The 21,060-nt window shown below is 52.4% G+C and overlaps 1 protein-coding gene across 1 annotated transcript in view; it reads left to right on the forward strand.

The window, feature by feature from the left end:
- GTF2IRD1 (GTF2I repeat domain containing 1) overlaps positions 1-19,705 on the forward strand; it is a 102,755-nt gene extending 83,050 nt beyond the window's left edge. Inside the window, exons 23-27 of the mRNA XM_033110823.1 lie at positions 11,794-11,871; positions 13,316-13,508; positions 15,743-15,780; positions 18,045-18,181; positions 19,494-19,705. Of these exons, the coding sequence (XP_032966714.1) occupies positions 11,794-11,871; positions 13,316-13,508; positions 15,743-15,780; positions 18,045-18,181; positions 19,494-19,562 (515 nt within the window). The 3' untranslated portion in view covers positions 19,563-19,705. The remainder of the gene's footprint in view (positions 1-11,793; positions 11,872-13,315; positions 13,509-15,742; positions 15,781-18,044; positions 18,182-19,493) is intronic.
- Positions 19,706-21,060: the final 1,355 nt, after the last annotated feature.

The raw sequence follows: 21,060 nt of genomic DNA on the forward strand, positions 1-21,060 counted from the left end.
TGGAAAAAGTCCCACACTAGGGCTACCCTGGGGCACACAGCCAATCAAGGAGAAGAATGAATGGCCCGTCAAGAGCAGGAGGTGGTGAGGCAGAGAGGCCGGCCAGGCTGGAGCGAGGAGGGCCTGGAAGGCCTGGCTTTGCAGCGTGGACTAGACCCTGCAGACCCGGCCTTGGCAAGCTCTTCCGCTGATGTCTCCGCAGCCGGAGCCCGAGCACCCCCGAGGGCCAGGGCTCAAGTTCTTCGCCAGCCCCAGCTTTATCTAGGAAAGTTCTCACATAGTCTACCCCATACACTCTAGTTTTAATTTAAGGAACTCCGGTGTATGTAAAATTATATTCTACTGAGGAAAATGGATCATTCCACCTAAATCACTTCATACTCCCCAGCATTGCCTAAGACCCCAGTTTGAGAAACTCAACTGTTGGTGAAGGGACTGCCAAGCAAAGGGTTATGACCCTGTTTTCAGGGAGGGTACAAGCAGGGAAAGGCCCTACCCCCAAATGGGCCGGTACCTCCTGTCATTGTCCTCATTGGGGCCCCTGCCAGGTCAGTCTTCTCTGTGGGGCCTCCTGTCATTCAGTGAGGTATGTGTGGAGTATGCTTCCTGGAAAAGAGGCCATAAGTGGGGCCTGGGCGCCAGCATGGTGTTGACCTCAGCAGAGGGCCTGGGGAGGCGGGGAGCTGAACAGGAGCAGGAATAGGTCCCCTTGTGCCCCTTCAGAAACTGGTTCCACTACTTCTGAGCTGTGTGATCTTAGATAAGTTAACTGTCTGTAATCTTGAATAAGTTAACTTACTGTCTGTGATCTCGGGGATAAATTAACTAATTGTCTCTGGGCCTTGAGGTTGCATGGAGCAGAATGCCCTCCATGGTGTGTCCCCCCCGCCCCCCTCCCGTCCCCTCTTCCACCGCAGAAGACCTGAGGGTCATTTCCCCACTCCAGTCACACACACGCCTCTGGCCTCTTGGCTTTCCCCACCTTCTCTCCACCCTTCCAACTCTGTCATGTTCTTGAGGGCTCAAAATAAAACCATCCTTTCTCAAGTTTCTAAAGATATCACAATTCCAGCGCCAGCCACATGTTTCTCCACTTAATTATCTCTGCTTTTCTTTGTTAATTAGGCTCCAGTAATGATCTCCCTTCTGCCTTCCCCAAGGAGCTGGCATCTGCTGGGCGGGGCTTGGAGCCCTTTGTGGGCAGACAGACGCCTGGCTGCCAGGCCCAGAGTTGGCCGGCTGCCTCCTTTCTTCCAGGCGAGGCAGCACAGTGGGGGATGGAATGACGTGATGTCAGGAGGCTCCACCCTTTTCCTGGCCTGTGGGGGCTCAGCGGGATCATTGCCTCCCCATTCTGCCCCTGGGCTGGTCGGTGGTCCCCAGTCCTGCCAGGTGGGGGTGGGGGGCCTCAAGTTTCCCAGTGGTTGTTAGACAGGCTCGGTAGGCCCCAGAAGGGAGCAGTGGGGGGCTTCTGACTCTTCTGCAACATTCCAGAAAACCTCACTGAAACTATTTCCCCAGCTGGGACCACCCAAGTTGACAGGAACAACCAGTGCCTTTATTTGGGCGGGAATGAAATCAGCTTGAGGGTCACCAGGCACTGCATGCTGAACAGAAGCTCTCCCTGGCTAATAAATGGGCCTTTGAGCCACAAAAGTGGAGGCCTAGGCGCCAGACACTAAGTAGGGCTCAGCACCTGTGGATTACTCGGTGGATTCCATCCTTCCAACCTTCTGAAGAGGGGTCTGGTGTCAGAAGAGGCCTCATGGTGGGGGTGGGGGACGTGGAACTCCCAGATGTGGGGACCAGGGCAGCAGGGGCCTCTTAAAGGCTTTAGGAGCTCAGGTGCACTGACCTGGTCCATGAACAGTTCCCGGTAGACCGGGGTCAGGCGCTGGGCTGGGTGCTGGGCTTTTGACCAACACCGATTTAGAAAAACCCTGCCTCGTGGCGCTTACGTTCTGGTGTGGATGCAGAGAATAAACAATGGGAAGTGTAAAGCAAGTTAGACATGAGCACCAAGGAGCAGAAAAGCGGATGGGAGAGGTTGTGTTTATTTTTAGGGGGATACAATGTTAAATGGGGGTGTCCAGGAAAGGCCTTTGAGTAAAGGCCTGAAGGACGCTGGGGGGACAAGAAAAGCACTGCAAGCATAGAGAACAACAGCTGCAAAGGCCCTGAGGTCCCTAGGCAGGGTGTTGGAGGACGGAGGTGGGGGACATGGTAGGAGATGAAGTGGAAATGGGAGAGAAGGCAGCTTGTGTGCGGCTGGGTAAGAATGACGCCTTTTGTTCCCAGTGAGCTGGAGCTGCTTCTGAGCAGAAGAAAGAATCCAATTTAGGATTTAACAGGATTACTCTGGCTGCCGGATGAGGACAGACAGGGTGGTAGTAGCAGGGAGAAACAGGGAGAAACGGAAGGAGGTGAGGCCCAGTGGTAAGTCGTTGGCTCCGGGTCGGGTGTGTTTTGTAGCTAAAGCCAACAGAACTTGCTGATGTGGCTACGAGAGAGAGGAGTCAGGTTTGACCTCAGGGATTCAGGCCGAGCTGGAAGGACGGAGGTGCCTGTAGCTCAGAGGAGGAGCATACAGGAGGAGTGGGCTGCGCGGGCTGGAATGCCAGGCATGCCCTCTGACATGTTAAGTCTGGGGTGTCATTAAATCGGGGGTGCCATGCACAAGTTGGGGAGAGCCGTCCAGGCTTGAGGTATAATTGTATAATTTTGAGAATCATTAGCATGTTGTTGGTATTTAAAGCCCTAAGACAGGATGAGATCATCGGGAGTGAGTCAAGTCAGAGCCGGAGTCCTGGTGCCGGGTGAGACAGGAGGGAACCAGGAGTGGGCCGTGACCTGGAGCCAGTGTCAAACCCCATTCTCCCTGGGGGAGCCTTCTCCCCTTATGGCCATGAAGAGCCCAGAGACTTGGCTGAGCATTTCGCAGAGACATGGGGGGTGGCCCTGAGCGGGACCCAGTCTTGGGCATAGAGAAAAATCACCCTTCGTAGGTAGAGGCTCCCCACACACACACTCATGCAGGATTATAGATGCCACACAAGGCAGGGCAGGGAAACAAGGTCCTCTTGACACTCCAGGACGTATGGAGCCCTGAGTTTCCATTATCTGTTCCGTGTAGCTGAATAGATTTCTCGTGACCTCTTTGGTAGGGACCTGGAGAATGGCAGGCAGAACACGTAACCTGGGGGAAAACCGGGAAGAGTGGTCTCAGCAGAAGGTCTTGTTTGGTGGAAGGAGGATGGATTTGCCCCGTGGACAACAAAAACTTCTTACGTTTTAAGCAAGAGAATGACACAGTCAGATAGACTTTAGAAAGATCCGCAGGCTCGCAGATCAGAGGATGGATTCAGGGAGGCCAGGGGAGAAGTTCTTGCCTCAGTGAGAGGAGAGCTGACGAGGCCTAACTCATCCTTGGGCTGGACCTGTGGGAAGTTTCTCTAGGAAAGTGGTCCATCCACCTGGATTTGTGGATGGAGGCAAAGGGACCCAAGGAGGTTGTATTAATTTCCTGTGACTGCTGTAACGAATTACCCAGACTCAGTGGCTTAAAGCAACAGAGTTACTCCCTTACAGCTGTAGAGGTAGGAAGTCTGAAATGCATCTCATAGGGTTAAAGTCAGGGCGTCAGCTGGGCAGGTTCCTTCCACAGGCTCCCAGGGGGACTCGTTGCCTTGTCTTTTCCAGCTTCTAGAGGCCACTTTAATTCCTCAGTTCATGGCCTCTCCTCCATCTTCAAAGCTTAGCATTCCAGTCTCTGCTTCTGTTGTCCCATTTCTTGCTTCTGACTTTGCTTCCTTTAAAGGACTCTTGTGATCATATTCGTGGCCCACTTAAATCATTCAGGATAATCTCCCCATCCCAAGATCCTTAACTTAATCACAACCCAAAGTCCCTTCTGCCACAGGCCCCGGGGATCAGGACATGAACAGCTTTGGGGCCACTGCTCGGCCTACCAAGGGTTGGAGGCAGCCTCAGTTTCTCTCTTGAGCACCCACATAGGAGAGTGGGGCCAGGCACCCATCACCCATGAGAAGCCGAGGGAGGAGGGACGGGTGGGAAGGCTGTTTGGCGATGTGTGGAACCCAAGGTGCTCAAGGAGGCAGTTGGAAACGTGAGTGCAGAAGGAGTGAGAAGGGGCTGCCGCGTGGCCAGGGTGGGAGGCAGATTGCTCTGCCCTCACCCACGTGTGGAAGCAAGGTCCTAACAAGCAGTCAGCATGATTACAAGCCTGGGTTTTGGACACTTCCCCCTGTGCTCACAGCCAGGACAGAGGGACTATACTGCGAGGTGGTTGGGAGCCGGGGGTGAATCCTGGCTGCCCCACTCCCTCACTGTGTGACCTGGGACAGGTCGCTGCTCCTCCTCCCGTCTCCTCACCTGTAAAGTGGACATGCTCATAGATACCACCTCATGGGTTGTTGCAGAGATTCAGTGAGCGAATCCATGCAAAGATCCAAGAACAGTGCCTGGCACGTGAGAGCTTGATTTCTCTAACATTGAATGGGTGCCTATAATGTGTCAGGCATTATTGTAGATGCTGGGGCTGTAATCGTGAACGGACAGCGGAAAACAGACCACAGCCTCAGCCCCCATGGAGCGTCCATGCTGCTGTAGTCGGCTGTAGCCTGGGCCGCTGCTGCTGCACATTGTGAGGACGTGTTCTCAGAACCATCTAGGGGACGTAGGACAGCGTGCAGCTTCGCTGCCCCAGCCTATGCGGTCACCTGCCCAAACGTGTCCCCTTTCCCAGGAGAAGGCGCTGATGCCCTGCTCATGGTGCTGTGCACACAATATTCTGGGCCTGGCAGTGTGGCCACAGTTCTGCCTGGGCCTTGGCCGGCCTTGGGTCAGTGCTGTCCCTGGCTGGGTCAGCTGTGTTGCTGGGACCTCGGAGGAAGGGAAAGGAGAGAGGGAAGGAGGCAGTTTTCCTCGGGAAAGGCCATGCATGCATCTGGCCCCAGGATTGTCTGTCCAGGACAGACCCCCAAGACAAAACCTGGTGCCTGCTCTGCCCAGCCATAGGGCTGCAGGACAGAAGGTGCTGGGCTGTTCTCAGACAGGAATGCAGTTCCCAGGGGTCAGAAAGACCTGGGTTCAAATCCTAGTGCCACCGATTGCAGACCACGGTCCTTGGTGGCTTTCAAAAGGCACCTTGACTCCTATGAGCCCCAGCTTTCTTATCTATACGATGGGGGACACAACACCTAAAGGTCAGGCTTGTCGTGAGGAATAAAGGACGTCACTGTGTACGTTTCCAGCACAGTCTCCAGGGGGCATGTAATAGGCAGATGTGGGATTTGCTTCCCGGTGTTGGCAGCTCAGGGGACAGTGGAAGGGCCTGGTAGCCCCAACAGGGGAGGCTCCAGCCAGAGAGCCCACTGTCAGCCACTGTTCTAGCCCAGACGGCTGGGCTCCAGGGAGGAACACAGAGCACCTGCCCCAGTGGGTGTGGCCCCCTACCCCCACCCCTGGGAAGGGAGATGGATTGAAAGGGACACAGAGCCCGGCTTGAGGGAACTGTCAGAGAAGGCTTTCTTCCCTCCGCAGTGGACCTTGTGCACTGATCACGTCCATCGTTCTGCCACTGGTCTCTGCAGGTAATCATCAAGTGATTGCTGTAACTTTATTTTGAAACAATTTTTAATTTACAAATAATTGCAAAGGTAGTAGAGTTCCCAAATACTGCCTGACTATGTAGGATGTTAACATCTTACATAACACGGTACATTTGTCAAAACTAAGAAATTAGCATGGATTGGTGCAATGCACCAATACACTTTATTTCGACGTCATCAGTTTTGCCACTAATGTCCTTTTTATATTCCGGAATCCAATCCAGAAGACCACATTGCAGTTTATTTATTTTTATTCTTTCATTCATATCCCCTCATATTTGTCTACTCACTTGTTAATACATCCTACAAAGGACACCCCTGAACCCGGCACCCGTCTGAAAATTAGGACAGTGCAAAAAACGTACACCTGCCCACGTGCTCTCCCTCATCCTGTCCTCCTCTCTCCCTAGAACAAATATCCTGAATTTTGTGTGTGTCATTCTCTTGGTTTTTGCCTCCAAAATTTCAAAACTGCAGGAAAATAATGGAAGAAAAGTATAATGACTGTCCATATATCCTTTCTCTGGATTCACTCATTCTTAATATTTTGCCATGTTTCCCTTTCTCTTCCCTCCCTCTCTCTCCCCCACATGCAGACCCCTCCCCATTTATTTCTGTGTCTCTGTCTCTTTCTCCATTTGAAGTAAGCTGCAGACATCTTGACTCTTCACGCCTAAATATTTCAACACAGTCTCCCACGTCGCCTCAGAACAGTGCTATTTTACATACCCACAGTACTATTATAACACTCGTGAAACTTAGCAGCTCCCTCTCATCTAATAGACAGTCTATATTCAAATTCCCCAAAATGTCTTTTATGGCTGTTTTTCTCCCATGATATAATCATTGTTCACAGGTTGATTTTTTTAAATGGTTCTATTGCATATAGCATTTTCCTGAACAAAAATTGTTTCATTTGCTTGTTTTTTACTTTTCTGGCCAAGGTATGCTGTTGTAGCAAGTCTGGGACTTGATTTTGTCACGTAACCTTCTGTAACATAACGTGGAAATGTGTAGCTATAGCTCGTTTGTTTTCACTGGTCCATCATATTCCACCCAGTGACTGTTCCACCATAGTTTTATCTTTCCTGTCCTCAGCCACTTGGGTTGTTCCATGACCTTGCTGGTCGCGTCCTTGAACATGTTTCTTTTCACACGTGTACAAGTTTCTCTTGGGTACATGAGATCACGGCCTGGGAAAGGGCCTCCACCCCACTGCAGCATAGCCATCCCCTCTCTTGAGCCTCAGTTTCTCCATCTGTAAAACAGATGACGGAATTCCTGCTGCACCAACGTGCAGGCCCAAGAAGGGGCTACAAGGTGAACCCAAGCGCACCTTCTTATTCTGGCATATGTCTGGTGCCAGGAAAGGGAGGTATTGTACGAGCTGCAGGCCTGAGAGAGGGATGTGGCCCTTCTGGTGGTCCCCCACCCTCACCCCCACCTCGGCTCCCTGCCAGAGGCAGCTGTGCCGCCAGAGTGGAGCATTCCAGATACCCACCCACCCTCTGTCCCTGGAGGGCCAGGCCTGCCCGGACCTCCGTCCTGCCTGGATCTCCCAGCCCAGGCCGGGCAGAGAGGGGAAAGGAGGGATATTTATTCCACCCTCTGGACAGATCTGTCTCCCCCTATGCAGCCCTTCGGTCGCTGCTGGCTGCCTCTGTGCGTGTGTTTGTGATCACAACCAGCCTACAGTCCTCAGTCTGAGCTGCAGCCTCAGACCCGGCAGAGAAAGGCCAGGCTGTTCAGGGCTCTTGTACTTTGCCCCAGAGAGGGCTGTGGTGCTACCCCAGGCATCACCCCGAGCTGATTGGCTTCAAATTGTGTACCCAGCATGGCTGTGATTTAATAAGCTTGGTTGCTTTCTTTCCCTAGGCAGAATTCAGTTAATCCCAGGCTAACAGCAGATTAGAAGGGACAAGATGAGAGCTACTGGGGCAGACAGTATGAGACACAGGAGACCGGGAAACGCATGAGCAGGAAGTGGCCGGATAAAGGCGGCAGGATGGGGCAGGGGCCCTGGGGTGCAGGTCACTGCTGCAGGGGCAGGCTCAGCAGCACTCTCTGGATGGCACCAGGGCGCAGATCATGAGGGTGACCTCCCCCGACCCCCATTGTGTGCTTAATAAGACCAGGGCGTTTTAGAAAACGTTCTACCCAAAATGGGTAAAACAAACTCAGAGAGAATAAATTTCCTTTATCTGCAAGAGTCTCGTGTAAAATTTAAGTTTCTGAGGCTACAGGGTAATTGAGGCATTGATTTAGTACTAACATCAACATCTTGGATGGCATGAGACCTTGAACTTTTTTATATGTGATATTATTGGATCCTCCCAACAGGCCAGGATGCCCCTTTGAAGGATGTAGAAACTAAAGTCCAGAGAGACTGAGTGATTTCAAGCATCGCACAGCATTAGGGTACAATCAAGACTGCCTTGCAGTCTGCTGGGCCAGCGACCTTCCCTGTCACTGCGCCTGGGGACCCCCTTCCTCCCCACAGTACACAGGCATTCACGCAGGTACATGAAGGACACACACACACACCACACTGAGCCCTTGCTATGACGTTTCCAAATGGGAAATGTTCTGAAGTGTTCGCAGCTACTGGTGACTTTTACAGCCACCCTGGGTACAGGGAGCTCAGGAAGATCCCCCCAGAATAGGTTTGCTGACTCAGAGTTCAGAACAGTAATAGGTGGCCTTCAGACCAGGGAGTGTAGCTCCACTCCCTCGCCCACTCTTCGCCCCGGGGGTCACCAGGGTGCTGGGGCAAGCTTCATCGGCTATGGAGAGTGGTCACGATTCACATCAGGGGAGTGGAGACCAGCTCTGTCCTGCGCACCTCCGAGCCACGTCACGAGTGTTCAGATTGACATGTTACCCTCTCCCCTGCATGGAGCTGGGTAGGATGGGGGCGGGAGCAGAGAGACGTGCGGGAGCTCCTTCACCTCTGCTTCGGGTCCCCTCCCAAAAAGTGGGTCAGTCCCTTGGCCACACAGCGCAAGGAGCTGCCTCCTGTTTCTTCTGAGTACCCAGAGGGGCAGGGCACGCTCCCCTCAAGCCCCCACCAGAACCTCCCCAGCCGTATTCATTCAGCTGATCCTTTAAGAAAAATGGAACTTCTTCCTCCAAATTCAGTAAAAACAGAGAGGTGGGGAAAAGCCAAGAGCACCCTCTCTGAGGCCTGATACTGAGCCAGGAGAACCCAGTGATGACATGTGTTGTGGGCCTGGCACAGTCTTCACATCGCTTGTGCTTGGTACACAGCAGCAACTGTGCTTATTCTCGGTACTACCAGAGGGTTCAGGACACCTCCCAGTGCCACCACCGTCCCTGAGGCAGCCCTGGTCCCACTCTCCTGACATTTAACTGAGCCCGCCATTTCCGGTTTACTGCTTAGGACCCTAACGCACCTCCTGTAGGCCGCCTCATGGTGTCATTTCTCCCTGTCAGCTGCAGCCTGATTTGAAGGTGCTCTGCCCGTCAGCCCAGGCAGGACTTGGAAGGAGAGGGGAAAGTTTTCACATCTTTTAACGTGCTGCGCGCCCACAGGAGGCCTGGAGTCCCTGTGCAGATGAGGCCACACAGCCATTGCCTCCTCTGGAAACCCTCCCTGACCCCCTCTGGGTTGGGTCCCCCACATGCTCCCAGGGCCCTGCACTGGCGTGTTCAAAGCCAGCGTGTCCCCAAGCATTCCTATTCCTTACCATCTCCTGCCTCTAGCTAGGGCTGTTTTCTGTGCTCTGTTAAACGCCCAGGAACAGGACCGCGTCCAAGTGGGACCGTGCTTCTGAAACACCTGTTCAGGGGACAAATGAGCAGTGAGCAGGAACACTGAGATGTGACGTCACATGACCCACAAGCCCAGGTTTCTGACTCCAAGCTCGGAGCTCTTTTGGGGCCTGGCTTCACCTCTCCCAAGGCAGGGCAGCCTCGTCTTGGCCTCTCCCCACCCACACAGCAACAGGAGCCTCGAGGGGCAGGCGGGGTGGGCGCGTGAGGCGTGTGCACTCTCAGACACACCCGAGTGCACAGAGACGGCCGTGTGCGGCAACCACGGCAACCTGCGTCGGGCTCGTCTTCCAGTGCTGCCCACTTTTAATCCAGCAGGCTTTGTCGAGTGCAGCCCTGTCCTGGGCTCGAGGAGACGAGATGTGGAACTGTGAGCTGATAAAGCAAGAGATGTAGAGGAAACACCTTAAAAATCAACTCTTCTTTTTACAGATGGGGGAACAGAGACTTTAGGAAACCCAGGGTTCATAGTAGAGGGTCAGACAGTGTTCCTGGTACTTAGCAGCTGTGTGACCTTGGGCAAGTTTCTTAACCTCTCCGAGCCTCTGTGTCCTTGGCTGTGGTGAGAGGGGGCCAATCTCGTGTCTGGGAGAGCTGCCAGCAGAGCATCTGGCACCCACTGGTGTGAATCCAGGTCCTCCTTCCCGTGTCCTGTGTAGTGCGCCTGTGCAGAATCCTGGCCACCAGAGGAATTCCTAGGGACAAGGGGGTAGGTAGAAATTTCTGCCTCCCTGTCGGCTCAAGGTGGCCCTGGGCCCAGAATTCTGACACAGTAGTCTGCCTGGGACCTGGAGAAGGGTCAGGTCAATTCTTGCCATATCTAGGGTCCTGAAAACCACCTGGAGGGGCTGCGTGTAGGAAGGAGGGTCCCAGGGGGGCTGAGTTTGGGGTCTTGGTGTAGCTGAGAAGGGCTATTCACTTGCCAATATGGGGACACAAGAGGAAGCTGTTGGCTGGGATGCTTGATGTTTGCAGTGTCTCAGGTTGGTTATGGTTGAAGAAAGATGCGGGATCTCCGAGACATGGCAGCTCTAGATTCCAGAGTCAGGACTGTGGCCATGAAAGGGACCGGACAAGGGACAGCAGGAATTGGGCGGCGCAGGGCAGGGGGTGAAAGACTGCTGGGAGGAAGGGCATCGGGCAGTGCCGAAAGCTCTCTGACCTGAGGGGCAGCCCCCAGACGGCACGGGCTACTCCCAGGTAGTAGGTTCATGGCAAGGGCTGTGCCCCCCCCCCGGGGTGTGGTGTGCAGGCAGGGACAGCAGACACAGAGGCACAGAGCCTCTGCCTGGGAGACGCCTCCTAAATGGCGCTGAGCTCTGTGCCATTTTCCAGATAAAACCAGGAGTTGTTTGTCTCCACAAATCCATTCTGTCTGTTCTGCCCCTTCTCTCCCAGGCCCGGGCTCCCTGCCTGTGTCCAGCTCCACCCCCGTCCCAGTGTGGTTACTGTGTGGTGTGCAAAGTGCCCTTCCTGGAACTCGAGCTCCGTCCCTGAGCGGCCACAAGCCTGGCTGCCCGGGCCAGCACCCGCTCCGTCCCATTCCTCCCATGGTCTCTCCCACTCCACATCCCCCAGCCCGGCCCTGGCTCTGTCTCTGGGGCTCCCCTGACCCCAGCTACTATAGGCTGAGGAGAGGAGTGAAGGCAGCACAGGGTCCAAGCAATAGTGCCCACTAAGGGCCGCCCTGGGCAATGGGCAGCACCCACACTCAAGGTGCTCTGACTCCCCGCCACAGGCCTGGGGCTCTTGGTCTGCAAGGCAGCCAGGGTAGGTGCCTGCTCGCCCAGCTGGATCACACCAGTGCCCACAGCTGGGCCTCCCCTCACACCGCCCTGTGCTTCAGCTGCATCCAACATGCTGTGACCTTCCACCGTTTGCTGCCGTGTGTGGGCCGATCCTTCTGCCTGAGTTTTTTTCCGCAGCCCCACTCCATCCATCACAGACTTGTGCCTGCCATCTGAGAGACCACTTAGACACCCTGCTTTCCCAGGGGGCCTCCCCAGACTTACACAGATGGGGTGAGCACCCAGATTCCTGCCCACATCTCCCTGGAGGTGTCTCCTGTTACACTTGACTGTGTGCCACCCCCTCTAGTTTGTGAGTTCCTTGGGGGAGGGGCTCTGCCTCCCTCTCCTGGGGTGCTCCATGCCTGACATTGGACATGTGCTGGGGGAGCTGTTCAGAGAATTTGGGATGGATGGGTGGATATGCACACAGACAGCTGCGGCCAGAAACTGGCTGCAGGGGTGTGGGGAGGTCCTGGAGAGACTGCTCCAGCAGGTGAGATGCAGGGACGTCGCATGAGAAGGAGCAGGTCCAGTGGCCGAGCTGGTGCGTCCCCTCATGCTCCCTTGTGTTCCTCTTACAGACGAAGATGACGCCAACAGACTCGGGGAGAAGGTGATCCTGCGGGAGCAGGTGAAGGAGCTCTTCAATGAGAAATACGGTCAGTGCCCGGGGGGAAGGTCTGTGGGGCCAGCCTTCCTAGGTGGCCCGTCCTCCCTCTGCAGCCAGCCTCGCCTCTGGCTGCCCCCAGCTGGCCTGCTACTCCCTGGAGACAAAGTTCTGCCCGTGACTAAAAGAGCCCCAATTTGTGGTACAAAGGGGCAGCGACTGCAGTCAGCATTTCTATTCCTCTAGGGCTGGGTTGCACGGCAGAAGCCATGGCCCATGGCCAAGAGCTTGTTCATGCAGATACCCTTCTGCCCACAGGCACTTAGCCTTGAGGACTCCAGGGGAAGGAGTCTGCTCCCACCGTCAGGGAGCTCAGACTCTACGGAGGGAGATGGACGTGGAATAGACGAGAGCCAGGAGATGCGAGGCCCTGTGCTGAAGGCAGCCAGGGTGCCAGGGCAGAACCCAGGGTGGGACGGTTAACAATAGAGTTACAAACGATACAGTACTTTCTAGGTTAATGAGGCCTGGGCTGTACAGCTGCACTACGTACATTTTATTTGTGATGAACTTAGTATTATGATCTCCGTTTTGCATTGTAGCACAGGAGACATAATAGTAAAATTTTTAAAAGAAAAATTTCAGAGAGTGAGAAAGGAAAAGGAGAAAATGCAGTCATGTGACCAAGAGCGCTGAGGGGTAGGCGGTGGGGTGCAGGGCCTCTCTGGCTCAATGAACAGGAAAGCCCCTTGAAGAAGGAGATTTTAGCTGAGACTTTAATGTCAAGAGAGGACAAACGTTCGAGGGAAAGCTTCCCGGGCAGAGGGAGCAGCTGCATGATGGGGAACCAGCGAGAAGCCCAGAGGGCCCAGAGCAACCAAGCAAGTGGGGGAGAGGAGGGCAGGCCTGACGTGACTTAGGGTTTCATTTTGAGAGTAATGGAAAGGCTCTGTGGTTTGTACTGTTGTCTTTTTCACTTTTTATTTTGGAACCAATTTTCAAACACACGAAAACAGAAAGAATGACATAATGGCCCACCATATACCCCAAAGCCAGCTTCTGTGATTACCACACTTTACCAATCTTATTTATCTATTTCCACAGACTCACTTTGAGATTTCTAGTACTTTAAAACAAATTCAAAACATCATGTTATTTTATCCATACATACAGAAGTACTTACTTTTTTCTAATACATAAGTAGTGGATCTTAAGCAGACATCAAGTTCTCATTTGTCATTTCTAGGTGTGCACATTTAACACATCGTTGAACCAGGCACACATGTGCCGGTATTTATTTCGTTATGAGCACTGGGTATTAGATTTTTAGTTTTGCTAATTGGATTTTTTTAAATGGTGTGTGTGTTGACTTTTAAACTCTCTCAGGGGTGTGGTGGCTTCTGAGCTGGGCCATGCCAGGTTCCAGCCCTTTCCCAGAGGGCTTGGTCTTTCACAGGGGATATCCTGCCCTTGTCTTGACCCCCTGTGCCTTCCAGGTGAGGCCCTGGGCCTGAACCGACCTGTGCTCGTCCCATACAAACTGATCCGAGACAGCCCAGATGCCGTTGAGGTCACAGGCCTGCCCGATGACATCCCTTTCCGGAACCCCAACACGTACGACATCCACCGGCTGGAGAAGATCCTGAAGGCCCGAGAGCACGTCCGAATGGTCATCATCAACCAGCTCCAGTGAGTGCCCCCAGCATCTGGACAGGATGTCAGAGTAGGGAAGGCTGCTGCATGGATTCTGGAGGGGAATCGCCAAGGAGTCCCAGCCAGGAGTTGAGGGGAGGAGGGGGAGCGGAGGGAGAGAGAGAGAGAGAGGGAGGCTTGTGATGCACTTGCACAGAATCCAGGAGACTTGATAATTTAATACTCTCATCTTAAACATGAAGAAACTGATACCCAGAGCAAGGAAAGGGGCAGCGTAAGTCACAGTGGGTCAGCGTGGCTCCAGACCGGTACTTACTCTATCCAGGGTGCTATTACAGAATACCACAGACTGGGTGGCTTAAACAACAGAAATGTGTTTCTTATTATAGTTCTGGAAGCTGAGAATGCACCGGCAGATTCTGAGGCTGGTGAGGGCCCACTTCCTGGCCATCTTCTCGCTGTGTCCTCACGTGGCGGAGGGGACAGAGGAGCTCTCTGGGGCTTCTTTTATAAGGGCACTAATCCCATTCGTGAGGGCTCCACCCTCATGCCCTGATCACCTCTCAAAGGCCCCACCCCCTAATACCATCACATTGGGGGTTAGGTTTCAATATAGGAATTTGGGGAAAGCCAAAACATTCAGCCTATAGCACCAGGTGTCCTGATTACAACCCCTTTCTACTGAAACACATAGTCTCAATTCATGGGTGTTCGTTTATTTTTAAAATTTTAATTAAGTTTGCCTTTCTGACTATCATTAATTTTTACCCATTTTAATATATTTATTATAGAAAATAACGTTCATTCAGTACTCTCATTATCCAGAGATAACCACTGTTCCTATTTTACCATATATCCTTATAGTCTGTTTATTTTATTTTATTTTTATTGGGGAATATTGGGGAACAGTGTGTTTTTCTAGGACTCATCACCTTGAAGTCAAGTCGTTGTTTTCAATCTAGTTGTGGAGGGTGTAGTTCACTGGCCCATGTGGGAATTGAACCGGCGACTTGGGTGTTACGAGCACTGTGCTCCAACCAACTGAGCCAACCGGCTCCCCCCTTATAGTCTTTTTATAAAAATAAAATAAAATAGTTTATTTTAATGTTTTCAGATTTAAAAACAATACACGCAGCAAACTAGGGAAATCCAAAAAAATAGAAAAAAAGATAACCCGTAACTCTCCTCTGCAGAGTTAATGCTTTGGTATGTTTCTTCCATATTTTTCCTCTACACGTATTTTCTTTTCAATTTTATATTAGATGTTTTAAAATTAAAATAATATTTGCATGGGTCCAAAAAATCCCAAATTACCGGTATTCAGAAAAGTCTCAAATGAAAAGTAGAGGTTTTCGCCCCTCTCCCACCTACAGTCCACTCCCTGAAGTAACTACTAGAAAAATACAGGAAACCATAGAAGAAAATGCCACCCCGCCCTCCAGGTGGACCTCCCAGAGAGAATCACCAAGGACATTCTGGGGTTTTCCTTCCATGTTTCCACTTTTTTTTCCCTTCTTTTAAACGTTTATTTATTTTAAGTGTGTTTTTCCAGGACCCATCAGCTTCAAGTCAAGTAGTAGTTGTTTCAATCTAGTTGTGGAGGGCGCAGCTCACAGTGGCCCATTTGGGGATCAAACCGGCAACCTTGTTGTTAAGAGCACCGCGCTCTAACCAACTGAGCAACCGGCCGCTCCACCACGTTTCCACTTTTCTTTTAATGCCTGTTAGATATGCTTTGGGAGAAAATGAAACTGAGCTCATACAATATTTATCAGTAGACGGTAAATAAAACTTGATGTCTCCTGTCTGGCTGTCTTGAATGCACTTGAGCGTTACCACATGTCCACGACAATTCCCTTTAATGACTGTACACATGGACCATATTGTCCTCTACTGATGGACATTTGGGTTGAGTCTGTTTTTGTGGGTAGATCATATAAATAATGCTGCAAGTAAAATAATCCATAACATTAAAAGATATAAAAACGAATATTGTAATGAATATCCATTTGTATAAATCTAGGCACATATTTCTGATCACTTGGTCAGGCAATACCCTCGCTTTGTAGCTGAGGAAAGCAGACCCCAAGGGGCGATTTGCCTGGCACAGCACTGCCTGCTCCGTGGAGGTGTTGACCGTTTTCACCCCTGTGGCACTCCAGCAGCAGCAGCATTTCATCTCTTGAGAGACGTCGCCCATATTCAGGGAGCAGGTGAGAAGAAGAGAAAACCTCATTTTCTAACTGGCACCTCATTTCTTTCTTTTTCAGACCTTTTGCAGAAATCTGCAATGACACCAAGGTACCAGGTAAATCAGAGGCTGAAGAAGCCACCCTTCTACCTCTCAGGGACCAGTCTGTGGTGACCACCGAGAGAAAAATGTATGCTCCCTCCACCAAGTACCTCTCCGGGGAGCTGCAGATCTCCCTCTGCAGGGCCAGTATTCCCAGAGGCCCCAGGAAGCCTGCAGGTGCCCTTCGGAGGGGGGCCCTGCCACAGTATGGCTGATGGTGTCAGATCAGCTAGAGGGAGAGAATGAGAGGCAGGCTGGAGTCAGGAGGAAGGGACGTCAGGTAGGATAATTGGAAGCCACCTGGGGAACGAAGGGGTGACGTGTGACTGGCAGATGTAAGGCAGGCAAGTGCTGCCTGAAACTGGCTGGACCCTCCTGATTCTGCCTGCGTTTGCAGGGCACCAGCACTGCACTTTTAGAACCTTTTGGTTTGCAGACACCTGGGACGTTGTCTGGTACAATGGTTCTGATTGAGAAAATGTGCGATAGAACGTGAGAGGATGGACCCCTGGGTGATTGGGAGGTACACCCTCATTGTACATCTGGGAAACAGAGGCCCAGAGAGGGAAAGAGACTTGCCACATAGTGAGTTGGTGGCTGCCTAGAGCCCTGTGTCCAGACCATCTATCTGAACCCCCGGCCACTGTGGGCTGCAGGCCACTGTGGCTGCTCAGTGGGGACAGTGATGGGATTTAGCAAGGCCTCCCCACCCCAGTCGAAACCTGAGGTCCCAACTCCACTTGGGTCCTGGTTCATTTGCAGCTCCACTGCCTGGAGTGGCACAGCCCAACAGGCCACGTGCCAGGCAGGGCACCAGGCACCTGGGGTAGGGAGGTGAGCAGGTTTGGAAGCTGCTCCCAGGTCAAAGACAGAGACGGGGGAGGCCTCAGGGAGGAGGTGAGTCTGGGACAAATTATCAGAGGGCACATGCCATCACCTACATCTACTACTCCCACACCAGGGCCATCTTTAGGCTCCTATGGTGACCCGGGCTGGCCACAGCCCTGGGCCAACACCTCTGACTTTCACGTGGAGGTGAAAACGGTCTCCTAGGTTCCTGCGAACTGAAAGAGTGTAAAAGCCCAGGTCTTGTATAAGTATGTGCCCTGCAAATACAGATGGAATCCAGACGGCCCAGGCAAGCGGATGCCTCCCACAAAATTCCCTCCTCTCTAACTCATAGCCAGGCTCCCCCTGCCTCCAAGCCTTTTCTTTCCCGGGGTCTCTATTTACACCACAACACAGCCCCCAGGCTCTGGTTTTTCTTCACCAGTTAGACAAACGTTTGCCCCCTGGACCCAGGCTGCCCTCACACTGTGTCATTAAGACCCCTCTGGTGGGCTGTGTTAGGTTTCTACTCAGTAACCTGTCCACTCAGTCAAGCCTCAAACCCCACTTAGGTAGCACACAGTTACAAATCTTTTGTATAAGTCTTACATATTCACATTAATTTAATTCAGCAGCAACAAACACGTGCTGAGTCCTGCTCTGCGCTGGGCTTGGCACTGAGTTCTTTCACCACAATTTCCTTTGAGTCTCACATCACACTGTTATCCCCTTTTGGCTCAGAGAGGTTAATCAATTTCCCAAGGTCACACAGCTAGTAATTAGCAGCAGTGGAATTCGAACTTAGGACTTCTGACTCTAAACTGGAGGGTTTTTTTCCCCTCCACTGGGACACTGCCTGTCCACTCATTGTACCTGTGGACTGCCATCTGTCACAGCATTATCAGGGTCATTACACGTGTGCAATAACAGTAGCAATATCGATACCAGTTCTCAGTTTCTGAGCATTTACCGGGGGCCAGGCATGTTATCGCATGGGAGCCTCCCAACAACCCTGCAGGATCTTATGCACATTCTACTCACAAGGAAATGAAGGTGCGGGGACATTGAGTGACTCTCCCCAAGGCCCAAGTCTGTGCTGCCCTGGAAGCCATGCTCTACACCCTGGGGTGCAGGGCCCCAGAGGGAGCTCTTGGGTTCTGGGGAGGCTAGGACCCTCTGGCCAGACGGTCTGGGGAGGCCTGCCTGCGGGGTGAGGATATAGTATTAGCAAGTCAGGCTGGTGAGCAGGAGCAGGAGCAGGAGGGAGGCAAATGGGCTGTGGGGCCTGCTTAGGGAAGGAGGCTGCAGAGATGGGCCTCAGTGGGTGGGTTGGAAGCCTTGAATGCTGAGAAGGGACTTAAAACCTGAAAACAAAGGCCTCCTCCAAGGCTGCCAGGGAGGCTGAGATAGTGGCCTTGGCATCCAGTGTCAGCAACTTTTTCTCCCACCAGCCAAAGACAGCAGCATCCCCAAGCGCAAGAGGAAGCGGGTCTCCGAAGGGAACTCTGTCTCCTCTTCTTCCTCGTCTTCCTCTTCCTCATCCTCCAACCCGGAGTCTGTGGCATCCACCAACCAGATCTCACTCGTGGTAAAGTTGCAGAGATCTGGACCTGACCACTCTTCTCTCTGGCCTTCGCCCTGCACTCGGGCAGGACCCTCCACTGTGGGGCATGGGTTTGGGCTGTGGGGAGGCACTGGGCTCTGAGTGGGCTCTGCAGCCTCGGGGTCACAGACACATCTGCCTGGTCTCCCCACGAGATAGTCCGCCCCTCTCATCAAGGGTTCACAGTTGTAGGGGCAGGAAGTCACATCCCCACTGGGCAGGTGGGCAGGCTGAGACTGGGAGAGGCAGGGACCTGCCCACTGCCCTCGGCAGTGCCAGAGCAGGACCCTAAGCAGAGTCCAGGTTCTGGGACAGGGACAGTCAGATGCTAGGCTGATCTCTGTGCTCCCATCATTTGCTCCCAGCCCCAGCACAGCCCTAGGAGGTATGCGTATTACCCGAAGTGTGTAGACGAGGAAAAGGAGCGTCAGAGACTGGCTGACTGCATCCTCACTGCGGTCAGTGGTGGATGAAGAACCGCACCTGCAAATCCTGCCTGTTCTGCCATGTGGCTGGGTTTGGTTCTCTCTCACTCAAGAGAAAAGCCTTATTGGGGGCATACACATGAAAGTTCTTTCTGATTTCAAAATACTAGCTTTGAAATCCTGAGTCTAAGTGGGGACATTGTTGGAACACATTTGGAAAAGATTTTAGGATTTTTTATTTTTTTGACGTGTAATTGACATACAACATTCTATTAGTTTCAGATGTACAGCATCATGACTCAGTATCTGTATATATTGTGAAATGATCATAATAAGTGTAGTTAACATCCGTCACCATACATAGTTACAGAACTTTTTTTTTCTTGTGGATTTTAGGATTTCTTTATCCTTTGACCATGTTCCCCTTCAACACCTTCCCGGAAAATCCCCGAGTTCAGTCGGCCTTTCCCCGCCTGGGTGTATGACTGCACACAGACGGTCACTAGCTCCTCCCACCCCACCCCACCCCACCCCAAGACATGACAGCTTCTTTGGCGCATGAGGCCTGGAAGGGCTGAGTTGCTCGGGTAACCACCTGTTTCGAGCCAGTCCCCACTTCCCTCTGGCCTTCATGTCTGGTCCACATGATTAGCCCCTGGGATATATGTGGGAACAGGTCAGAAGGCTCTGGCCCAGGCTCCATGGCCACTGGTGAAGTGTGTGACCTTGGACAGGTCACATCCCTTGGCCTTCAGCAGCCTCAAGATAAATAGCATCTGAGGAAGCCCTTCAGAAAGCAAAACTAAGTGTTCTAGTGTTCTTTCCATGTCACCTAGAGTCCTAACCCGGACCATTTGTCCCCCTCTCTCTAGCAATGGCCAATGTACATGGTGGACTATGCCGGCCTGAACGTGCAGCTGCCGGGACCTCTGAATTACTAGACCTCAGTGCTGAATCAGAACCTCACTCAGAAAGACTAAAGGAAATGTAATTTATGTACAAAGTGTATATTCGAATATGTATCAATGCCTTTTAGTTTTTCCAATGATTTTTACACTATATTCCTGCCACCAAGGCCTTTTTAAATAAGTAAAAAAAAAGAAAAAAAAAAGCATTGCTTTTTCTCTTAACTGTTGAGTGTTCTCTTTTGGAATTGCGGCCGCAGCCATTCCTGGGACGAGGTCAGGAAACTCAGCTCAGCTGGCCTGCCAATGCCTTCTGTCCTTGCCATAGCAGAAGCGGTGTTTCTGACCAGTAGGCCCTGGGCTCTGGGTGCAAACTCCACTCATTTCTCTGGTGCTGGGCCCATGTGACCTCAGGATGATGTGCCATGGGAGGCCAAGTACCGGACTGGTCCCTTGGCCTCAGGGAGCACATGGTAGGAGCCTATCTTAGCCCCAGTGACTCAGGTGAGGTCAAACGTCTCAAGCATGATCAAGTGTGAGATCTCCATGGCTGGAGGGAAAGCATCTTGGAGAAGGGGCTTTGCTTTGGGCCTGGAGGGTGGGGTACATCTAATAAAGCTCAATGCATTTGAGCAGCAGAGGGATGGGTCACAGCTGTGTCTCAGAAAGACCACTTTGGTGGCAAGTGGAAAGGTAGAAGGAGGGTTAAGACTGGAGGCAGAAACACAAGTCAGAAGGGCCTGGTCGTCATCCAGGGCCTGGCACACTGGCCTGGCACACACTCCCGGGGGGAAGATAGGCATGTGGGCCTAGTATCCTGATGGGGAAGGACAGGGTGTCCTGGGAGCACAAGGCAGAGCCTCACCTAGTGCAGAATCAGTGAACAATCCCTGAAGCTGAGACCTGAAGAGCGTATTAGCAGTTGGTGGGACAAAGTGGGGCGGGGTGCGCAGACAGTGTTCTAGGAGAGACCCACATGCAAAGGCAAGGAGCTTTGAGAACGAGGAGTCGCTGGAGCAGAGGGCTCGAGGAGAATGGTTGGAGGTGAAATGGAGGGATAGGTGGGGGTGGTCAGCAGGCAGTGAAAATGGTGTTACACGAAAGGGGTGAGTGGGGACAGAAATGCTGCCTGGGTTCTGTTGACCCAGCTGTTTACTCGGGCCAGGCTGCATCCTTTTTCTCGCAGGCGCGCGCGCATGCATGTGTGTGTGTGTGTGTGTGTGTGTGTGTGTGTGTGTGTGTGTTTCTGGGGAGAACCACAGCACAGGGTACCAGGGGAGAGCCATGCATTTTGGAAGCATCAGCCTTCCTGCAGAGAGAACATCAGAGGTGAGAGAAGAAGCTGGAAGACCACATGGGAGGCTCTTACAGTTGTTCAGTGAGAACTGGCAGTGGTTTGGGCCAGATAGAGAATAACAAGGTCAGCCAACAGAACTTGAAGGTCAATTGGACAGGAGTGCTGGGGCGTGGAGGGATCGGAGTAACCACAGGAGCCAGCCAAGGTCCAGCAAAAAGGCCTAAGACGGAGGAACAA

This window comes from Rhinolophus ferrumequinum, chromosome 7, assembly GCF_004115265.2.
Source record: "Rhinolophus ferrumequinum isolate MPI-CBG mRhiFer1 chromosome 7, mRhiFer1_v1.p, whole genome shotgun sequence".
NCBI lineage: Eukaryota > Metazoa > Chordata > Mammalia > Chiroptera > Rhinolophidae > Rhinolophus > Rhinolophus ferrumequinum.